The sequence below is a fragment of the Polistes fuscatus genome, unplaced genomic scaffold (assembly GCF_010416935.1).
Source record: "Polistes fuscatus isolate 324 unplaced genomic scaffold, CU_Pfus_HIC Scaffold18, whole genome shotgun sequence".
NCBI lineage: Eukaryota > Metazoa > Arthropoda > Insecta > Hymenoptera > Vespidae > Polistes > Polistes fuscatus.
In genome coordinates this window covers 237,857-259,826 of record NW_025113086.1, presented here as the reverse complement: position 1 = coordinate 259,826, position 21,970 = coordinate 237,857, and the positions used below count along the sequence as shown (strand labels likewise).

At 25.2% G+C, this 21,970-nt stretch overlaps 1 protein-coding gene across 4 annotated transcripts in view; it reads right to left on the bottom strand.

Moving 5' to 3' along the window:
- Positions 1 to 21,970, bottom strand: part of LOC122515613 (serine/threonine-protein kinase N) — a 128,937-nt gene that overhangs the window by 69,687 nt on the left and 37,280 nt on the right. For all 4 annotated transcript variants that reach the window (XM_043633015.1, XM_043633016.1, XM_043633018.1 and 1 more), the window contains exon 2: positions 19,695 to 19,823. In XM_043633015.1, the coding sequence (XP_043488950.1) occupies positions 19,695 to 19,823 (129 nt within the window). The remainder of the gene's footprint in view (positions 1 to 19,694; positions 19,824 to 21,970) is intronic.

Below are 21,970 nucleotides of genomic sequence, written 5' to 3'. Positions count from 1 at the left end.
TAGTTTATCCATCAGAGATCAGTTGCATGTTGGAAATTACAGTTGAGTACAAGTTAAATTACAAGTTCCAATTCATAAATAGATGCATTTTACATATAGAATGGCAAAACGATTTCTAAATATTAGGTCAGGGGAAAAAGTTTCTTCGTATTTTCCCTGTTGGCAGCTTAAAAATCTCATAACTCTGATAATAATTAATCGAAACTGACAACTTAATATATAAAATTAAATGAATAAAAGTATAGTTATTATTAAGTTACAAAACATATTATAAATCAATACAAATTAAACGAGATAATAAACGTTTGATCGAAAGTATGGTACATTTAATTATTTTCTAACACGATATTGCGAAAACATGATGCAAAAATTAGGACAATTTACAACACGGTTTTCATGTTACACAACTCAATTAATTTGAACAAATCTAATAAAGCACAAATTTCGTTGTTTTAATTTGTACCGATTTTTAGAATCCATTTCGATAAAATGTAAAAACAAATGAAGCGTGTTAGAGGAGGATTTTAAATTCTATATATCATTTTACACTTTCTAGAAGAACACATGTAAATTTTAGTAACCTAAATCATAAATCGATATTACTATCAACGTTCCTTAAGTTTAAGGTTAAGTCAAAGGTAAACAAATATTGTCATATTTCTTGATATTAAATTATTTATTCGAATGTAAATAATAATCCGTCATTTAATAACATTCAAATGATAATAACATTAAGTATCAATGCGGAAAAAAAAGAAATTAAGCGCCATCTTCCGACCGTTACTTTTCAAATTTTCAAAATTTCAATCCAAGCTGTTATTTGTTCAACAATTTTTGGTACACCCTATATATCAGTATTTTCCATTCGAAAACAGTGCGCTGTTGAGAAAATTACTGACGGTGGACAGACCGTTACTTTTCAAATTTTCAAAATTTTAATCCAAGTTGTTATTTGTTCAACAATTTTTGGTACACCCTATATATCAGTATTTTCCATTCGGAAACAGTGCGCTGTTGAGAAAATTACTGACGGTGGACAAACCGTTACTTTTCAAATTTTCAAAATTTCAATCCAAGTTGTTATTTGTTCAACAATTTTTGGTACACCCTATATATCAGTATTTTCCATTCGGAAACAGTGCGCTGTTGAGAAAATTACTGTTGGTGGACAGACCGTTACTTTTCAAATTTTCAAAATTTCAATCCAAGTTGTTATTTGTTCAACAATTTTTGGTACACCCTATATATCAGTATTTTCCATTCGGAAACAGTGCGCTGTTGAGAAAATTACTGACGGTGGACAGACCGTTACTTTTCAAATTTTCAAAATTTCAATCCAAGCTGTTATTTGTTCAAGAATTTTTGGTACACCCTATATATCAGTATTTTCCATTCGGAAACAGTGCGCTGTTGAGAAAATTACTGTCGGTGGACAGAAATCGCGCGGTTCGGAGTCTCACAATCAGGTAGAATAAATATAGCGTACGAGAGAGATGGAAGAGGGGGAGGGGATCAAGGGGAAGGAGGAGGAGATGAAGGAAAAGATGGAGGTGGTGAGAGAGAGAAAGAGTGGGAGAATATTGGCGTACGATCGTAGCGAAAACTCGTTTCTACGCGACTCGCAGAAATCGTTCGTTTCGGAGTCTTCTTTCAGACCACCCTCAATCAAACAACAACCTTTTCATCCAACTTTAGATACTAATCTCATTTATTCTTATTTCTATGATTTAACGAGACACATTCATTAACGAATTTTGTTTTAATATTAGGGTAAATCAAAAGTTCGTGCGTTTTTTCTTTTTTAATTAGTATTTCCAAAGTAAATAAATTTTACAAAAACATTTACATTATGCGGTTTCAAAGTAAAGTTTCAACAGAATAAACCCACGAACTTTTCACCCTAATATAATACTATGAGACATTTTTTGTTTTCATTTGTTAATATTAAAAGTTGTTCTTTAAAAAAAAAAAAAAAGAACAAATCAAAATAGAAACTTCTTTATTAATTGCTTGTAATTTTTCTTTTTAAATTAATTCGATACCTTTTTTAAATGTCCATCGGAACCATGGGATTTGCTCTATGTTTGAATAATTATTTTTATTAATAAAATTAATATTATAAATAAGAAAATAAACTATTAAAAAATATTCTAGAAACTTTCTCAAGAGTGGCAATGCATTTGTTTAAGATATTTTTAAAAAAGAATAACGTTAAAAAAATCAGTCTCCGTGGCATTAGTAAAATCTACCATGCCAACGGAGGATTAAAAGAAATATGTAAATTTAACTGTATTCTATATTAATATTTTGTTTGCTCTATGTTTGAATAATTATTTTTATTAATAAAATTAATATTATAAATAAGAAAATAAACTATTAAATAATATTCTAGAAACTTTCTCAAGAGTGGCAATGCATTTGTTTAAGATATTTTTAAAAAAATAATAACGTTAAAAAATCAGTTTCCGTGGCATTAGTAAAATCTACCATGCCAACGGAGGATTAAAAGAAATATGTAAATTAACTGTATTCTATATTAATATTTTTGTTTGCTATATGTTTGAATAATTATTTTTATTATTAAAATTAATATTATAAATAAGAAAATAAACTATTATATAATATTCTAGAAACTTTCTCAAGAGTGGCAATGCATTTGTTTAAGATATTTTTAAAAAAATAATAACGTTAAAAAAATCAGTTTCCGTGGCATTAGTAAAATCTACCATGCCAACGGAGGATTAAAAGAAATATGTAAATTTAACTGTATTCTATATTAATATTTTGTTTGCTATATGTTTGAATAATTATTTTTATTATTAAAATTATATTATAAATAAGAAAATAAACTATTATATAATATTCTAGAAACTTTCTCAAGAGTGGCAATGCATTTGTTTAAGATATTTTTAAAAAAGAATAACGTTAAAAAAATCAGTCTCCGTGGCATTAGTAAAATCTACCGTGCCAACGGAGGATTAAAAGAAATATGTAAATTTAACTGTATTCTATATTAATATTTTTGTTTGCTATGTTTGAATAATTATTTTTATTAATAAAATTAATATTATAAATAAGAAAATAAACTATTAAAAAATATTCTAGAAACTTTCTCAAGAGTGGCAATGCATTTGTTTAAGATATTTTTAAAAAAAGAATAACGTTAAAAAAATCAGTCTCCGTGGCATTAGTAAAATCTACCATGCCAACGGAGGATTAAAAGAAATATGTAAATTTAACTGTATTCTATATTAATATTTTTGTTTGCTCTATGTTTGAATAATTATTTTTATTAATAAAATTAATATTATAAATAAGAAAATAAACTATTAAATAATATTCTAGAAACTTTCTCAAGAGTGGCAATGCATTTGTTTAAGATATTTTTAAAAAAATAATAACGTTAAAAAAATCAGTTTCCGTGGCATTAGTAAAATCTACCATGCCAACGGAGGATTAAAAGAAATATGTAAATTTAACTGTATTCTATATTAATATTTTTGTTTGCTATATGTTTGAATAATTATTTTATTATTAAAATTAATATTATAAATAAGAAAATAAACTATTATATAATATTCTAGAAACTTTCTCAAGAGTGGCAATGCATTTGTTTAAGATATTTTTAAAAAATAATAACGTTAAAAAATCAGTTTCCGTGGCATTAGTAAAATCTACCATGCCAACGGAGGATTAAAAGAAATATGTAAATTTAACTGTATTCTATATTAATATTTTGTTTGCTATATGTTTGAATAATTATTTTTATTATTAAAATTAATATTATAAATAAGAAAATAAACTATTATATAATATTCTAGAAACTTTCTCAAGAGTGGCAATGCATTTGTTTAAGATATTTTTAAAAAAGAATAACGTTAAAAAAATCAGTCTCCGTGGCATTAGTAAAATCTACCGTGCCAACGGAGGATTAAAAGAATATGTAAATTTAACTGTATTCTATATTAATATTTTTGTTTGCTATATGTTTGAATAATTATTTTTATTATTAAAATTAATATTATAAATAAGAAAATAAACTATTATATAATATTCTAGAAACTTTCTCAAGAGTGGCAATGCATTTGTTTAAGATATTTTTAAAATAAGAATAACGTTAAAAAAATCAGTCTCCGTGGAATTAGTAAAATCTACCATGACAACGGAGGATTAAAAGAAATATGTAAATTTAACTGTATTCTATATTAATATTTTTTGTTTGCTCTATGTTTGAATAATTATTTTTATTAATAAAATTAATATTATAAATGAGAAAATAAACTATATAATATTCTAGAAACTTTTTCAAGAGTGGCAATGCATTTGTTTAAGATATTTTTAAAAAAAGAATAACGTTAAAAAAATCAGTCTCCGTGGAATTAGTAAAATCTACCATGCCAACGGAGGATTAAAAGAAATATGTAAATTTAACTGTACTCTATATTAATATTTTTGTTTGCTCTATGTTTGAATAATTATTTTTATTAAAATTAATATTATAAATAAGAAAATAAACTATTATATAATATTCTAGAAACTTTCTCAAGAGTGGCAATGCATTTGTTTAAGATATTTTTAAAATAAGAATAACGTTAAAAAAATCAGTCTCCGTGGCATTAGTAAAATCTACCGTGCCAACGGAGGATTAAAAGAAATATGTAAATTTAACTGTATTCTATATTAATATTTTTGTTTGCTATATGTTTGAATAATTATTTTTATTATTAAAATTAATATTATAAATAAGAAAATAAACTATTATATAATATTCTAGAAACTTTCTCAAGAGTGGCAATGCATTTGTTTAAGATATTTTTAAAAAAATAATAACGTTAAAAAAATCAGTTTCCGTGGCATTAGTAAAATCTACCATGCCAACGGAGGATTAAAAGAAATATGTAAATTTAACTGTATTCTATATTAATATTTTTGTTTGCTATATGTTTGAATAATTATTTTTATTATTAAAATTAATATTATAAATAAGAAAATAAACTATATATAATATTCTAGAAACTTTCTCAAGAGTGGCAATGCATTTGTTTAAGATATTTTTAAAAAAGAATAACGTTAAAAAAATCAGTCTCCGTGGCATTAGTAAAATCTACCGTGCCAACGGAGGATTAAAAGAAATATGTAAATTTAACTGTATTCTATATTAATATTTTTGTTTGCTATATGTTTGAATAATTATTTTTATTATTAAATTAATATTATAAATAAGAAAATAAACTATTATATAATATTCTAGAAACTTTCTCAAGAGTGGCAATGCATTTGTTTAAGATATTTTTAAAATAAGAATAACGTTAAAAAAATCAGTCTCCGTGGAATTAGTAAAATCTACCATGACAACGGAGGATTAAAAGAAATATGTAAATTTAACTGTATTCTATATTAATATTTTTTGTTTGCTCTATGTTTGAATAATTATTTTTATTAATAAAATTAATATTATAAATGAGAAAATAAACTATTATATAATATTCTAGAAACTTTTTCAAGAGTGGCAATGCATTTGTTTAAGATATTTTTAAAAATAGAATAATGTTAAAAAATCAGTCTCCGTGGAATTAGTAAAATCTACCATGCCAACGGAGGATTAAAAGAAATATGTAAATTTAACTGTACTCTATATTAATATTTTTGTTTGCTCTATGTTTGAATAATTATTTTATTATTAAAATTAATATTATAAATAAGAAAATAAACTATATAATATTCTAGAAACTTTCTCAAGAGTGGCAATGCATTTGTTTAAGATATTTTTAAAAAAATAATAACGTTAAAAAAATCAGTTTCCGTGGCATTAGTAAAATCTACCATGCCAACGGAGGATTAAAAGAAATATGTAAATTTAACTGTACTCTATATTAATATTTTTGTTTGCTCTATGTTTGAATAATTATTTTTATTATTAAAATTAATATTATAAATAAGAAAATAAACTATTATATAATATTCTAGAAACTTTCTCAAGAGTGGCAATGCATTTGTTTAAGATATTTTTAAAATAAGAATAACGTTAAAAAAATCAGTCTCCGTGGCATTAGTAAAATCTACCGTGCCAACGGAGGATTAAAAGAAATATGTAAATTTAACTGTATTCTATATTAATATTTTTTGTTTTGACTGGCTGTCAAACTCTAAGTGTTGATACTTAAATGTCATAAAATGGCGGATGATTATTTACATTCAAATCAGAGTTATAAATAATTTAATATGAATATATCGAAATAATTTTTACATCTAATAAATATTGAATACTTATATCTTTATTATTTTTTTTCTTCTACGGGTTTGAAGGGTCCCCCATTTCCTTTAGAATTAAACCTTTAAAAATAAGTCTAATAATCTATCTGCATTATTATACTATTTAGTTGAATAATATGAAATAAAAAAACAATTAACATACGCTAAAAAGACATCTACGTGAAAATAAAGTTAATAAACAAATGACATTAAACTAATAATAGATATATTAAATATAGAAAAACTTACGAAATAAAGAATAAAAAACAATAAAACTTTAGACACATACCAGAGTAGAAATAAATACATTTTTAAAAATATAAATTATAAATATATAAATTATGTATTTTTTATACTTTTAAGATATGTTTAAAATATACAAAATTTATATTATATATACCCAATATAAAAATGATGATAAATTAAATATCTATTAAATATATATAATCCTATAATAAATAATATATAAATATGTCTTATATATTTCAAGAAATATATTTATTTCTACATAGAATAATTTAGCATAGAAATGTAAATATAGATCGAATATTACAAAGGTTATTAAATATTTATGTATATATAGGATGATTATTTGAATTCACAATCAATGGTATAAATGAAAATAAAATTTACTTATAATTAGATAAAAAAAAAGAACGGAAAATTTGAAATAAAAATTTCGTTGTTCGAAACTTCATTTACGATTAAATCAATATTGAAGATTCGTCAAGTAAAAATCACGATTAAACGGTCACTTATACCTGCAAATATCACTGCAGTACCTGCATTGCGCTATTTCGATTTATTACCTTAAACCAGTGGTTCTCAACCTTTCAATATTGAACATAACCTCGAAAAATGTGTAAAGAACTGACATATTATTTATAGAAATAAATAAACTATAATAATGGTATAATAGTAAAAATAAAAAATACAATATATAAATTAAATCATTAGTTTATATTAGACATTAATGCCCAAATTTTTTATTTCAAGTTATTACGACGTAGGTGCATATTACTATTTTCCATGTATAACCTCCATTTATTTCCCAAACTATACGACCAGCAAACAACATTCACAAGTCTTATTGGCAGACAATGAATAAACAGAAATACACATATAAATACACGCGCGCAGTAACAAGATGAAACTAAAGGTAATTTGGACCTCGGGTTGTCTAGACCGGAACTCGAACCCAAAACCTTTTTTGCTTTCCAATCGAGAACTCTATTCACCTGAGTTATGAAGATCTATGTATATACAATTCATAATATTGTATATAATATGATATATTATTTTGGTTAATAAATACGTGAGATTTTTAATTAACTGATATGGTAAAAATATAATAATAATATATTCCTCTTAGATTATATTAAAATTAGAAATATATTATTAAGAACTACATATAAAGTAGGACCTCGATTAACCGGTTCGCATTTATCTGATTTCTCGATTAACCGAAGTCTTCACTATCGGGTGTCTCTGTTATTAACCGAGATCACAATTATTTCTTGTCAAGTGTTTGTAAATATTCGACCATAATCGAGATGTTTTCTATAAAATTTTGTTTTCAGTATTATTTTACTTTCTATTATCACTGGTAGTGTGTACTTTTACTGAAATATTTTTTAAAACGCAGAAATGAGTTCTAAGAAGAAAAGATCAGTGACGTAATCGATATGCGGAACGATAAGCGGACTAATTTGCTGCGAAAGGGGCCCTGGAATACCAAAGAGTCTGGAAGAGTCCCCGGGATCTTAAAATGTTTTTCCATTAGGGTTCTATATAAAAACTATATTATTTTAATAACTCTATTTAACGTGTTTTCGTATGATACGCAATGATTGGTACATTCTAAAATTTGATGACTTAAGTTGATTAAACTTACTGATTACCGATACTAACACCTGCTACACGATTATCTTCTCCTCGGTTAATCAATCTTATTTGCTATCAAAATCGCTTTATTGCTAATTGATTCTAGTCACAATTTAACGGTGTATAATTACTTTATGTTATTATTAAAATATATTGCTATCGAATCATTATTTACATAAACCAACCACCAAACGTTTTCTCTTTCTGAAGAACATTCTTAAACGATAATATAGGATAAGTGACCTAAATACCGAGAACTACCGCAAATTATTGATGACTTTTCTTTTTTGTTAATTATTTAATGGTAGTTTTTTAAAACTTTTCTTTTCTAACTTAAATTTGAATTACTCAAAATTTTTATCGTGTGGGGTCCCCACTTAACTTGATCCGCTACTATAAAAGTTGTAGTTTCGTTGAAATAAAAAGTTGAAACATTATGAATAATAGATTCAAATGACTACGTAAATTCAGTTCCTATCGATTTTGGTGTAAGAGAATCTACCGTAAAGGAATGGAAGAAAATACCGAAGAAAATAAAAAAAATAAATCATTAGGAAGGTGGCGATGTTTAAAATTAGATTCCACAATATCTAGAATAACGTGACAATGTTACGAAGGAAAATTAAGTATAAAAGAAATTTATGTTAAAAAGTGAGAATTATATGAGAAATTAATAAGGTAATAAAAATGTATACCGATATAAACAATTTAAAAAAATATAAATATTATTTTTTAATACATATTCATTATAATGTATCGATATTTCTGTTACTATAAAAAATAGCGGTTTTGTTAATCCTAATAACGCTTGTTAATTAAAGTCCTATTATATAATAATGAATAAATATATTTTTGCTAATAAATACAAAAATATTAAATGTATTACTTAATAGTTATAACAAAAAAATGATACTTTGTAATAAGCATAAAATAAGTATAAAATAATATAAATATATTTTTTTGATAAATAAAAATTGTTAAAAAATAATCACATTGTTAAAAATAAAAGTATAAGAAAATATAATCTATGTTCAGTTAAATATTACTAACTAATATTTATGCTAATCCGAATTATTGCTCGTCAAACAAATATTTTATGGAACAATGCCCAATAAATTAAAAAAAAAAATTTCTCATCAAAAAAGATGAAATTGTAGTTAATGACTTTTGGCTGAATATAATCAATATTTTTTAAAAAATATAAAAATACTAAAATAATATTTTATTTACTAATAAGAATAAAAATCAAATGAAAAAAGCAATGTATAGCAATACATTTTTTTTATCTAGAAAAAAATTCTCAATCTATAAAACAAATTATAATAATTATTAGATAAACATATCTATTATATTAATACAAAAACAAATTTTTATAAAAATATTTCTTAATTTTTTATTTCTTTCGAATTTTTATTTACACTCAGAGTAACTATGACTGCAGCTGCTAGATCTCATAGATTCAACGAGATCCCCCTATTGGAGGTTCAATCGTTAGAATCTCAGCAAACTGTTAAAGTTATCATCATTGTGTATAAAACCAACCTTCCCTGGAATCGAACCCAAGCAACGGAACGGGTCACCCATCTATCTCCTAAACGTGACCAGAGTTGCTTGACTTTGATGATCGGATGGAAACCCGTAACTCAACATGACTAAACCTTCGACACTATCGTATAAATACTTAATTTATGTTTTCTAAATACTGATTTTAAGACTTCGTAATTGCACATACATATTTGAGCAAACAAATCCCAAAACTACTATGTCATTAAAATTTAAACAATATCAATTTATTTCTAATTTGTGTCCAATATACAAGAAATTAGGTTATATCGTCTACGTTCCGTCAAAAATCGCTAACTACATTTTTATTTTTTTATTTTTGTATTTGTTTTTATAAGAATACTACTTTTTTAAATTTATTAGTCATTACTCTATGAAAAGCATCAATATAAGTGTGTAAAAACATCTAAAAAAAGAAGTATACTTTCCAAAAACTTAATTTTTTCTATTAAAAATTTGCTTAACGAACAATAATTTGGATTAGCATAAATGTTAGGTTAATAACTTTTAAATGACATAGATAATCTACCAAATTTACGCGCACACACGTGCGCGCGCGTATGAATATCCGAGCTATAGAGAAAACATTTGCAATATTTGAGTCAATTCTGCGCTCTCGCGTGACTTAATCCGCCACTGATTCTATGACACTATGCTCATTACATAAAAAATATTTCTTGCATCATAATAAGCCTAAGAGATATTTACATAGATAGCTTTACTTAAAAGGACCACCCTGTATATTAAATACTAAAAATTAAAACATTACTAATTGATCAACCGAATGCAATAGAAATGCAAAAAAAGAAAGAATTATGGATATAATACTCAAAATAATATTTACAACAATCTAACCAATTTTTCTAAAATCCGTTCATTCATGAAAAAAAGAGAAAACAAAAAATTATAAAAAAAAAAAAAGAAAAGAAATTATGCTCTAATTTCAAAATTTTTTTCAAGACAAATTGAATGGATTTAACGATCAACAAAAAAGAAAACAAACAAGGAGAATCTCAACGATGTGTCAAAGACACGATTTTTAATGATACGATGAATCACCTCACGTGGAGGCTTTAAATTCCTCGTACAAACATCGTATCATGTTGCGTAGTAAACTTTCTTCATATTCAAAGCATACGTGGAATTATTTGAGAATTGTTCTCAAATTTCGCATGAACTCGCATAAATTGGCTGATCTATTTATTATTATTACGTTTTCTTCTTTTATCATTTCGTTGAAAACACTCATCATCGAACCTTTAGTTTTGTTTTCTTTTCTTTTTTTTGTTGTTTCTTCAAGAGACGAATAAAGATGATGATCAAATTTGGTACGAGAATAGGGACAGGGAGGGGGTGGGGGATAAAAGTGGAACAAACGCGTGGGTGACATCAAGTATAAATAAAAACAAACGAACCGTGGCTCGTGCTAGTTATCATCGTCTGGCTGATTGTGAGATGATTGATCAGCTTAAATGTTATATCTTTTAGTCGTCGGAACAAATATGGAACTCCATTAATATATCATACCAGTGTTTCTCAAACTTTCGTTTACAGTCCAGTAATACTGGTCTGTACAAAAAAAAATGTCGGTCCGATTAAGTAAATAAGATATTTAAGGGTTTGTGAACCCCTGATCGTTTTGACTACCTTCTTTAAACATAAGTTATCTCGTATTATTTAAACACTAAATTTGCTGTAATTTTGAAACAGGGTCAAATATGATATTACATGTTGATATAAATTTTGTTGTTTGCATTGTTTTTGTGTCCCCTGTTTATTATTGATGTTGTTTTCCACATGTTATTAGGTCGGATCATAAGTAACTTTCATTTTTTTTTATCAGACGTTTATTTCGCTTTCGTTAAATAACAAAATTATATTTATTTAAATATTTTAATAATAATACTTAAATTTTTCTAGCCTACATAACCTAACTTTTTACCTATCATTCATTATAACCTCAAAAAATAAGACATTCTCGTATTGTCGACTTTATTAACATACGGCCCTGGTTTACGAAATTAACGATGGAGAAGGGGACACATGAACAAACTAACACTATACCGTTGCCCTAAACCAGGGTTTCCCAAACTGCAATCTGTGTTTCAGTACCGATCCGCAGAAAAATTTTAAAATAGAAAAAATTTTTTACTACTTAAATTATTATTCTTATTAAAAATTATTTAGATTTATATTGAAATTTATATAATTTATTGAATTTAATGAAATCTATTAAAAATAAATAACCAGATTTTGTATTAAAAACGGAAATCTGATTTAGATTGCTAATTTATAAAACTAATATATTTTATTTAACATTATTATATTTATTATATTTACTTGTATATTTTTTTAAATATAAAATTTTTATTATAATTCTTATTTATATAAAGTTTAAAAATAAATAAACATTTAATTTACTTTTTCAAAATTATTATATACGATGTTATATTTATTTTTCTTTATTCGATAGAGTTGTAGAAAAATATTGAAAAATTTCTTTTTTCAATTATGGTTTCAATTACCTTTGTACATTCATTTTGTCATTATTATTAATTAGAGATAATGAAAAAACTGAAAGATAATTTTTTAAAAGATTATTATCTACTGAAAAGTTTTCAACTAAAGTGGATATTAAAAACCAATTATGTGCAATTGTTATAAAATAACAAGTAATTGTTAGGAACAATCTTTGAACTAAGAAAATCTCTTGAAACTTCATCACTTACAACTAACTATCATTAATGGTTTTCTGGTTGCTTCTAAAATGATATCAATCATTGGCTTGTCATATTTTCACTTCATAAAAAACACAGTTACTGACACATACTTATAATTCTTCATTATAGATTAAACTAGAGAGATATAACACAAAGGATGAGTCAATAAAAACTGTTATTTTAAAATAACTCGTTATCTGTTGGTTGTATCAAAAAATAATGCGAATGAATAATATAGCATTTTAAAAGATTTATCAGAATATTATGAATATAATTTTATTTATATATATATATATAGTGTCTCACGATTTAATGATCAAACTGTAAGAACATATTCTACAAGTGAATATAAGAAAAAATTATTTTTTTTTAAATTCGATTAAACACTATGAAAAAATTATAAACAAATGAAATTTAAATGTTGAACAACAGATTTCTTATAACAATATTATATCGCTGTGTATTTATTAATAGTGTAAATGTGGGTATTATTGCGGCTGAAAATCTACGGTTGCCTTAAAAAACATATTTTGAATAGTTAATAAAATATATAAACTTTTTTTTCTAATAACGAATATTTAACATTATTTAAAAAAAAAGGTTTTTAAAATAATAAAAATATATTTGAATAAAATAAAAAGTTAATTAATGAATAAGACCTTATGCGTGAATTACTGCGCATCTATTACTGCGCATGTTCAATTATTGCGTGCCAAATACTGCGGATGGAAAAATAAAAGCAAAAGAAAATCAAGGGAAACTACAAATTGCTAATCATTACAAAGTTTGTTTTATTATTTTATATTAAATTATATAATAGCGTTTTCAAGTCATTACTTATTTTTTTATTTATGGATTTATTTGTCCCATAATGGAGGTTAGGTATAATAGATTAATAATATTAAACATGGATGACATTTATTATTGAACGGAAAGTTTTATAGGTTAAATGTTCATATAAATTCAACCGTAGTAATTCGTGCAAGAAGCTTGATATTATATTATGAAGTACGAAGTAGTTAATTTCAATTGAAAATTAATGAAATTTTGATCTTCATTGAAAATAAGTATAATTTTATCTATCAAAACGTTAATAAGAAATATTTTTTGTTAATACGTTGACTGCTGCGTGCATTTTACGTGATTTGCCAACATGAAATTTTTTATTATGTTGAAATATTATTTACAACAGATAAGGTAAGGTATAATCGTGTTCAATGTATTATTCGTGGTGAGGGTCACCGGTGACCCCCACGGCAGTCAACGTGTTAATCAACAATGTTTTTAAACAGTTAATTATAGAATGTGCTCCCGCAGTTTGATTGATAAATTCCAATGAATTGCTAATAGAAGAACGAATCAAAAAATAAAATAAATGGAAGAGTAATAAAAACAAAAAATATATAATTGAATGAAATAAATGGTTTAAAGTTTTCTTTTAAATAAAATAAAATATTACATAATTTATGAAACGTTTTTTTTTTTGATACAACCACCAATAGATAAAAAGTTATTTTAGGCAATAGTTTTCATTGATTAACCTTGTATATATTTCATAATAATAAAAGAAGACGGAGAACTCTCCTTAATGAGAAATTAATGACTTCTGTTGAACTGAGAAATGAAAATTAAAAATTTGTTTCTAGATATAATCTCTCATAAATTCATTACTCATGTTATTCAAATTATATAGATGATAGTTAACTTATTACTAATTTAAAATTTCTATTTAACTTATATCTGACGATATAAAAGTTTATCATGTTATATCATAAAGTTTCAATTTATTTTTTTATTTAAATTTTAAACTTAAACGATTAATATATACTTTTAAACAATTGTTTGTTTGTATTTTTAAATTACAATTATTTTCATTATCAATTAAAATTATTTTAAATATTAAATATTTCAATTGTTATAAATTAAATTTAAACAAATTTTTTGAAAATTAATTAATCTTTAATAACTTTTCTTTTAGTTTTTATAAATTTTATTAAAGTATTATTTTTAATAATATTTTTTATATTTGAAAGATAAAATAATTTAAATTATAAAACTATCTAGCTTTAAATTAATTATTTTTTAAATCTGAACGGATGATCAACGTTGATCAATAATTATAGTCAACAAAGTTGTCAATACAAAAAAAATACTTTAATATTATATATTTATTAAATAAACCATCTAGTATTATTCATAGATTTTTGTTACCCTTAACTATAGAAAAAAACCCCATATACGTAATATAAAATATAATCAAAGAAATTTAAAGATGTGAACAAAAAAATAAATAAAAAACACAATTATCATCAAAAAATGAATACAATTTTTTACATTCGTATGCACCATAATGGTTCCAAGTAAATAAAATGCAACTTATTGAAAGAAATATCCGAGAATAATTTCCTATTTAAGAACATTCCCATCTTCGTCATCGACATTCAGCGACACGTAATTTCCACATTTCATAAATATAAAAAAATTTTCACAAGCTTGTGCAATCAAATGAGGAAATTAAATACGATATATTTATTCATTTTCTTTTTTCTTTTTAATATATTCAAATTACATGAATTGTACGTAACCTGGCAATAGATATAAGTAATTGATAATTGTATTAATTTTATTAATTGTTTAAATAAAAGAAAATAATTATAATAGCGTTTGGAATGTTAAGAAATTAATAAATCTATATAAGGTAAAAGCCCCCTCGGTTGGCCAGGCTCCCTCTATTGGCCACTTTATGCCACAACAGTGATTATAAATTATATGCTGATGTGCACATGGTGACAGTTTTTAAAAAAAAAAAATCTAATTTTAAAATATCATTGAAAGTAATTCGGATTATTTTAAAAATATATTTAAAAACGAAAAAAAATAAAGTTGTACAAGACTTCTGTTTTTGGATGGTTTCTTGTTAAGTAAGGTAAGGATACTGTGATTTTTATTAACCTATATATTTCATTTTTGACAATAGCAACCAAAATATTTTTTTTTCTGCAATTAACATAGCTTAAAATTATTATAGAAATTGAAAATTAAGTGATTTTTAATTATTCTCCATTAAAAATATGGTGGCCAAGCATGGAGACAGTATTATTGCCTCTGTTTTTATCATTAGCCAACTTATGGCTGTTCGCTTTGAGGTTATATATTTGTACATAAAGTATTCAACTAGTTCTTTTAACACTAATGAGTAATTAATTTCTTTGTACACGAGTTTTGAATTATTCAATTTTGATTTATTTAATAAATTAGTTATTAATTAATTATTTATTTTAAATAGGAAACATGGCCAAATGAGGGGACATGCGTGGCCAAAAGAGGGAGAAAGTTGGCTAAAAATAGGGACATTGCAAATCTATGTTTTTTTTAATTTATTATTAAAATATTTATGAATAATTTGTCTTTTCTTTATTTTTATTCAAAGCTGAAAGCTCAAGCTTACAGGTTAAACCATTAGTTTAGATGTAAGTTATTTTATTGAATGAATATAATTTTTCTAAAAAAGAAAACGGCTTAACTGGCCAACCGAGGGGGCTTTTACCTTAAATATTAGTATTATACAATTAAATATGAAGAATAGAAGAAAATTACGCGTTTTAATGGAAGAGAGTAGAATTATCAAACATAATTGAATATACTAATCGATAAATGGAGTATACAGTGATTTCATAACAAAATTGTAAAGTATTTATTGTAAAATAATCTCAAAATGAAAGAGAATTAGAATTTGATCTAATCAGTTGCCATTCATCGTTTGTTAATGCCTTTCCGTAGAATACTCTTAAGTGAGGTTGTTTCCCATCTACGTGTGTGTGTGTGTATGTGTGTGTGAGACTATAGATAAAATTTTTATATTAAATAATAATACTAGTTTAATTGAAGATAAAAAGTATTAGTCCACAAGCTTGGATTTTTATTTCTAAAAACTGAACCTATTATGGTGAACCAAAAGTTCATGGTGTTTATTGTGTTATAAATGGATTGTTTTTGTAAAATTTACTTTTGGAAAATTCACTTTAATAGATTATTCGATTATCCATCTACTATTAAACAAAAAATGAAAATGAATTTAGCGATCAGGATAACGTTAACATATAAAAATTAAAACGAGCTGCACTTGGAATCCCCATAGTCACCAAATGATTTTAGATCACCACATTTGACATGTATAAATTTAATAATGTTTACAGTAAGGATATCAAATGGTCGTATCGATTAGACGTCAAGCAGAATTGTATCATCCTAGAAGTGTAGAAAACAATTGAGTGTCATGGAAGAAGATATTTTAATTAGCAAAATGAGGCCAGGGACAAGAAATTCATGACTTTTATGCATGCAGTCAAAAGTATCGGAAAAGATCATGCTGAATTCTTTCCAGTAATCACTGATTCATATAGATTAAAATTTTAATATAAAATCGCAGTGAGAAGAGAAATTTGGCTCCACCTTTTCAACAAAAAATGGCTTCATCAGTCCTGATGTTATAGAAATTGTCGAACATCGTAAAGATAATTATGATTTTCATGAATTTTTTTAATGTATTAAAAATTTATGTTATTTATTAATATTATAAGGTCATCTTACACATATATTTAAGAACATTTTCTGAAATTTTGAAAGATTTATCTCGAAAACTAGCGGTGATATCAGCCGTCACAAATTGTAGGTTTTCATCCGACTGAGCAGTTTGTGTACATCTTGGAAGCCACAATTTTTATCAGAAATCAATTACAAAAAAAAATTACGTTTTTTATATGTGTATCTTCTATTTGAACCTCATTTCCCTAAAAAAAAATGAAAATTTGTATTTTTTAGAGGAGTGTGAACATAAAGCATGATTTTTTACTATTTTTTCATGTATTGTTCATTATAAAAAAAATACTTTAAACAAAGATATCGCTTAGGATTCAGGTTCAAATAGACCGTAATTATATAAAGAAACTATATTCCAAATTTCAAAATGATTGGTTATAAACTTTGTAAGCTAAAGTGTACACAAATCCGAAAAAAGTCGTTTTGAGAAAAACGCGTTTGAAAAAAGCTCGACCGTTCCGTATTACATGCCACTTACATATACACTTAATCGTTTATAACTTTTGAACGACTTGGATTTTTGACTTGAAATTTTATGGCTATATTTTTTAATAATTTTACAAGCGATTTATAAAAAAAAAAAATTAAATTTTTTGAAGCCTCTACACGTATTTCCCCCCTTAAGTCGAGTACCGAATATCATTTTATATTTTTATCATTGAATCTGTTGTTGCATTTTACCCCATCAGCCATATTATTTACAGAAGCAGTCAAAATATTATTAACACGATGGCTGCCGTGAGGTCACCGGTGACCTCAACACGACCGTTAGTAAAAATACATAATTAGAGTATAAATATCGATTCTGATAATTTTGTAAATAATACCACTGTTTTTATAAGGTTTTGGAGAAACTTATGGTATACGGAACATGCAAAAATAATTTTTTTATTACAAGGAAAATTAGTTAAAAGTTATTTGTTTCTATAACATAATTGAATTTACAACACGAGTACTTATTGAAAACTATCCATTTTCAGATTTTTACAAACAAAGATAAAATTTCGAAGAAAATATAAAATAGACAAATTTTAATCGAAGGGGTTTGTGACTATTATAAGCTGAGTAAATAAAATATATTTTTTTGTGAAACTCGATCCCTTTGGTTTTTGTATATGTCCTCTGCAAATAAAATCAATCGTCATGGTCAGAAATTATTCTTTGCTAATTATTTCTCTATCTTTTCCGTATTTCGATGGAACAAATAATCATAAAATGGTCTACAGCGCCTCGACGGTCACCGGTGGTCACCTTATCATAAATAATAGATAAAACACAATAATACAACGCCGTTTATCAGTTGTAAACAAAAATTTCAACAAAATATGCATCCCATAATAGAAAAAAAAGTGTAGGCGTGGGAGAAAAATCACGTGAAAAGTGCCGGCAGTCAACGTGTTAATTGTTTTGATACATAAAACTTATCTTGTAAACCAAGTAAAGATACTCGCTTATCAGGGTCACCAGGAATACTAATATGTACAAAGAGTGGCATTATTATTAGAATTAAACTATCTCGACGAGATCAAAATTTCCATCAATAGCATTTAGTATACTGGGAATCAATTTTGCTTGTTTTTTTATTTATAGGTTATATAGGTTATATATATATATATAGTTATTTTATTTATATTTTATAAGAGGATATTCCTCAGAGTTGTCAAAGTTTTAAATGAAAAATACATGCCATTTTTTTCATAACATTTATAAATATCATAACTTTGATAAAAATTGATGAATATTTGTTTGAAATTTGGTACAGTTGTAGGTTATACACAAAAGCTTATTTTCTCAAAATTGGCTCGCCAATTCAATGAAATATTTTACTGCGAGAACATCTTTAAGGGGTTATACGCAGTTAGGATTTTCAAAAAATCGATTTTTTTTTTTTTGCATTTTCGGAATGTACATATATTTAAGTATATTCTCTGAAAATTTCAAATCGATCCGACAAATATTCTTCACTTCATGTAAGCTGCAAACAAAAATTTTTAACTATGTGTAAACGTCTCTTTGAAACTTTAAACGCGTTTTTCTCAAAACGGTATTTTCAAAGTCGGTGATCTCGATTTTGCAAAACCGGCTTAACCGATCGGTTTCAAATTTTTACACAATCTTCTTAGATATATTCTTCAGGTATTAAGTATAAGGAATAATTTTTAAAAAAATTTATTACTATTTTTTTGTAACAATTTAGAGCGAAAATTTTAGTCAAAAACAACAACTTTTTTTCAAATAGACGCCATTTTGTCAAAAATCAAAATTTGTATTATTCCTTGGTTTTAATACCTGCATTAATCTATCCTTTAAAAGAATCCACCATATTTTTTAATTTCGGATAATCCAAACCGCCAAAATGGAGATCACCGCCAAACGTCTTTTTTTAGAGGACGTTCAGGAAATCATCTACAGGAGCAGTGCAGATTAATATTTTTACAGAATCGACGCGCTATTGTATTCTCAAAAGTTCACTCTATTTGAATTACCAACAATTTTTTTTGAGAAATAAAAACTGTTTCTAGAAAAAATTCATGAAAATACGTATTTTTCGAGCCTCGCAACTGCGTATAACCCCTTAAGGTATACTACTGATATACCAAATCTTGTACTAATCTGTTTGTGTTGAACCGTAAGGTTTTCTTGTAAGTTTAAGACACCCTATATATACATACATACCTTACGTATTTCTCTGCGTATGTGTTCCCGGAGCTCATCGAGACGAACCGGCAAGGGCACCTGGTCACTGCCAGCAACACCGTACTTGCTCGACAGTTCGTAAAGAACTGGGTGCCTGATGTAATCGCCCTGAAAACAAATTCGAACATATTCTCAATTATACGTGGTAAGTAAATTTAAGTGGTAGTTCTTATTTTGGGTATTTTTAAATTTTTATACTTTCAAAGAGACTCATATGGTTCGAAATAAAAAAAAATAATATTCTCCGAATTTCAAGTTTTTATTTTTAATTTTAATCTTTGCTACAAAGTGATTTAAATTTACTTATCTAAATAACATGGAATTTTTTTGGCAATTTTTTGTTCCGGCCAAAATAATTGATTAAAAAATTTGAATATTTATAGATTTTATCTTCATCATAGTAGCTATCTCATAGATTTTTTGTACAGATTTTTAGCTATTATAATTTTGAAGTTGCATCTAGATGAAAAATAATATTTATCATGATATAACCGAGATAACGGTAAAGTTAATGGAAGAATACACTAATATACTGGTTAAAAATGAAAATAAAAAATAATTTATCATTCAGCATAATATCAGAATTAAAAGACAAAAATTCCAGATGATCGAAAATGTATAACGATGATGGATTAGCTATAAGCAAAATTAATTATTAATCTGTATAATAAATTTAATAAAAAGAAAATTTCTTTTCTTACTCTAGAAAAAAAAAACAAAATAAAATAAAATGAATTAAATATACTTTACAATAACGAAAATAGAAAATAAACTAAAAAAAAAAACATAATAGAAAATAGTGAAAATAAAAATAAAAAAATAAAAAAAAAAAAAAATACAAAAACCTAGAAAATAAGAAACAAAAAAAAAAATAAAAAAAAAACTAGAAAAAAAAAACTTTCCCCGCCGAGGAATCGATCCATCGACATCAGGAACACGAGACCATTATTATCACTAAATTTACCAGTTATTTTGATATACCTATTTCTACCAAAACCAATGAAAATGGTGGACTGGTCTTTAAAAATAAGTGCCTAGTGAGGTAAAAATAGCAATAGCAAAAAATATATTTGTTACGAATATAATATATAAAGATAATATAAAGTTCATAAAACTGATTCTCTTCAGTTATAGCTAAAAAAGTCATGATATCATTACGGAAAAAAAATGTTACATGCAGTAGGAATTTTAAATTGAAATTGCAAGTCAAAATGACTGGTCTGATAAATTTAGTGTTATGCTACCATAGAAAATGAAATAAAGTGAATATAAGAATTTTTGCGAAATTTCTACCGTCGTTTTTTTCGCAAACGGTTGAATGTATAAACTATGTTTAAAAGTACAAGGAATATTCTCATAGACTATTACAAGTGTGCAAAATTTGAAAAAAAAATCTGACAAGGGTCACTCTGACGATCTCCCACTCCCTTGTAAAAGAATATTTTTTTTTTATTTATTTATTTCGAATCGTAGGAGCCTCTAAAAGCATAAAAATGCACAAAAAATACTTAAAATAAGAATCACCCTAGTAAATGTACATAAAATTATTATTTCCAAGTATAACGAAGACTACTGCTATTGTACTTATTTCTTAGAACGATAAAATCGATTAAGATATGCGATAAAAATGTTATTTGAAGAATCTCGAAGGTCTGATCGATTGTTAACTTTCTTCTCGGAATTATCGTATCTACATTCGTAAAGGGGTTCTTGGTAAAGAAAAAAAAAGAAAAATGATATTGATTTGAATGGTTCGAATTTTTGATTAGCATCGTTAAATTTCTACTATTGTATTTTTAGCGATCTCGTTTTACGTGACATTAAAAAAGATGTTCTTGTTTAAAGAATTATAATATTCGATTGGTAAATAAGTAATATTATGAGAATATTTATTTTTCGAATAACACGTGCTTTTCTTTATCTATATAAACAATTGTTTAACTACTAGTTTTATTATTTTATATTTCTGTTTTTTATTATTCTTTACTTTATCTTTTATAATTATTTTGTATTAGTAATTTATATAGTTTTATTTTAAATAGTAAAAATATTAATTTTACTAATTATTAATATTAATACTGATACACAATTAATAATTATTGGTATTAATAATATTAATATTAGTAATTAGGAATTAGTATTATAATATTAATTGGTATTATATTGGTATTATTAATATTAATACTGATATAATTAATAACTATTGGTATTAATAATATTAATATTAATAATTAGGAATTAGTATTATAATATTA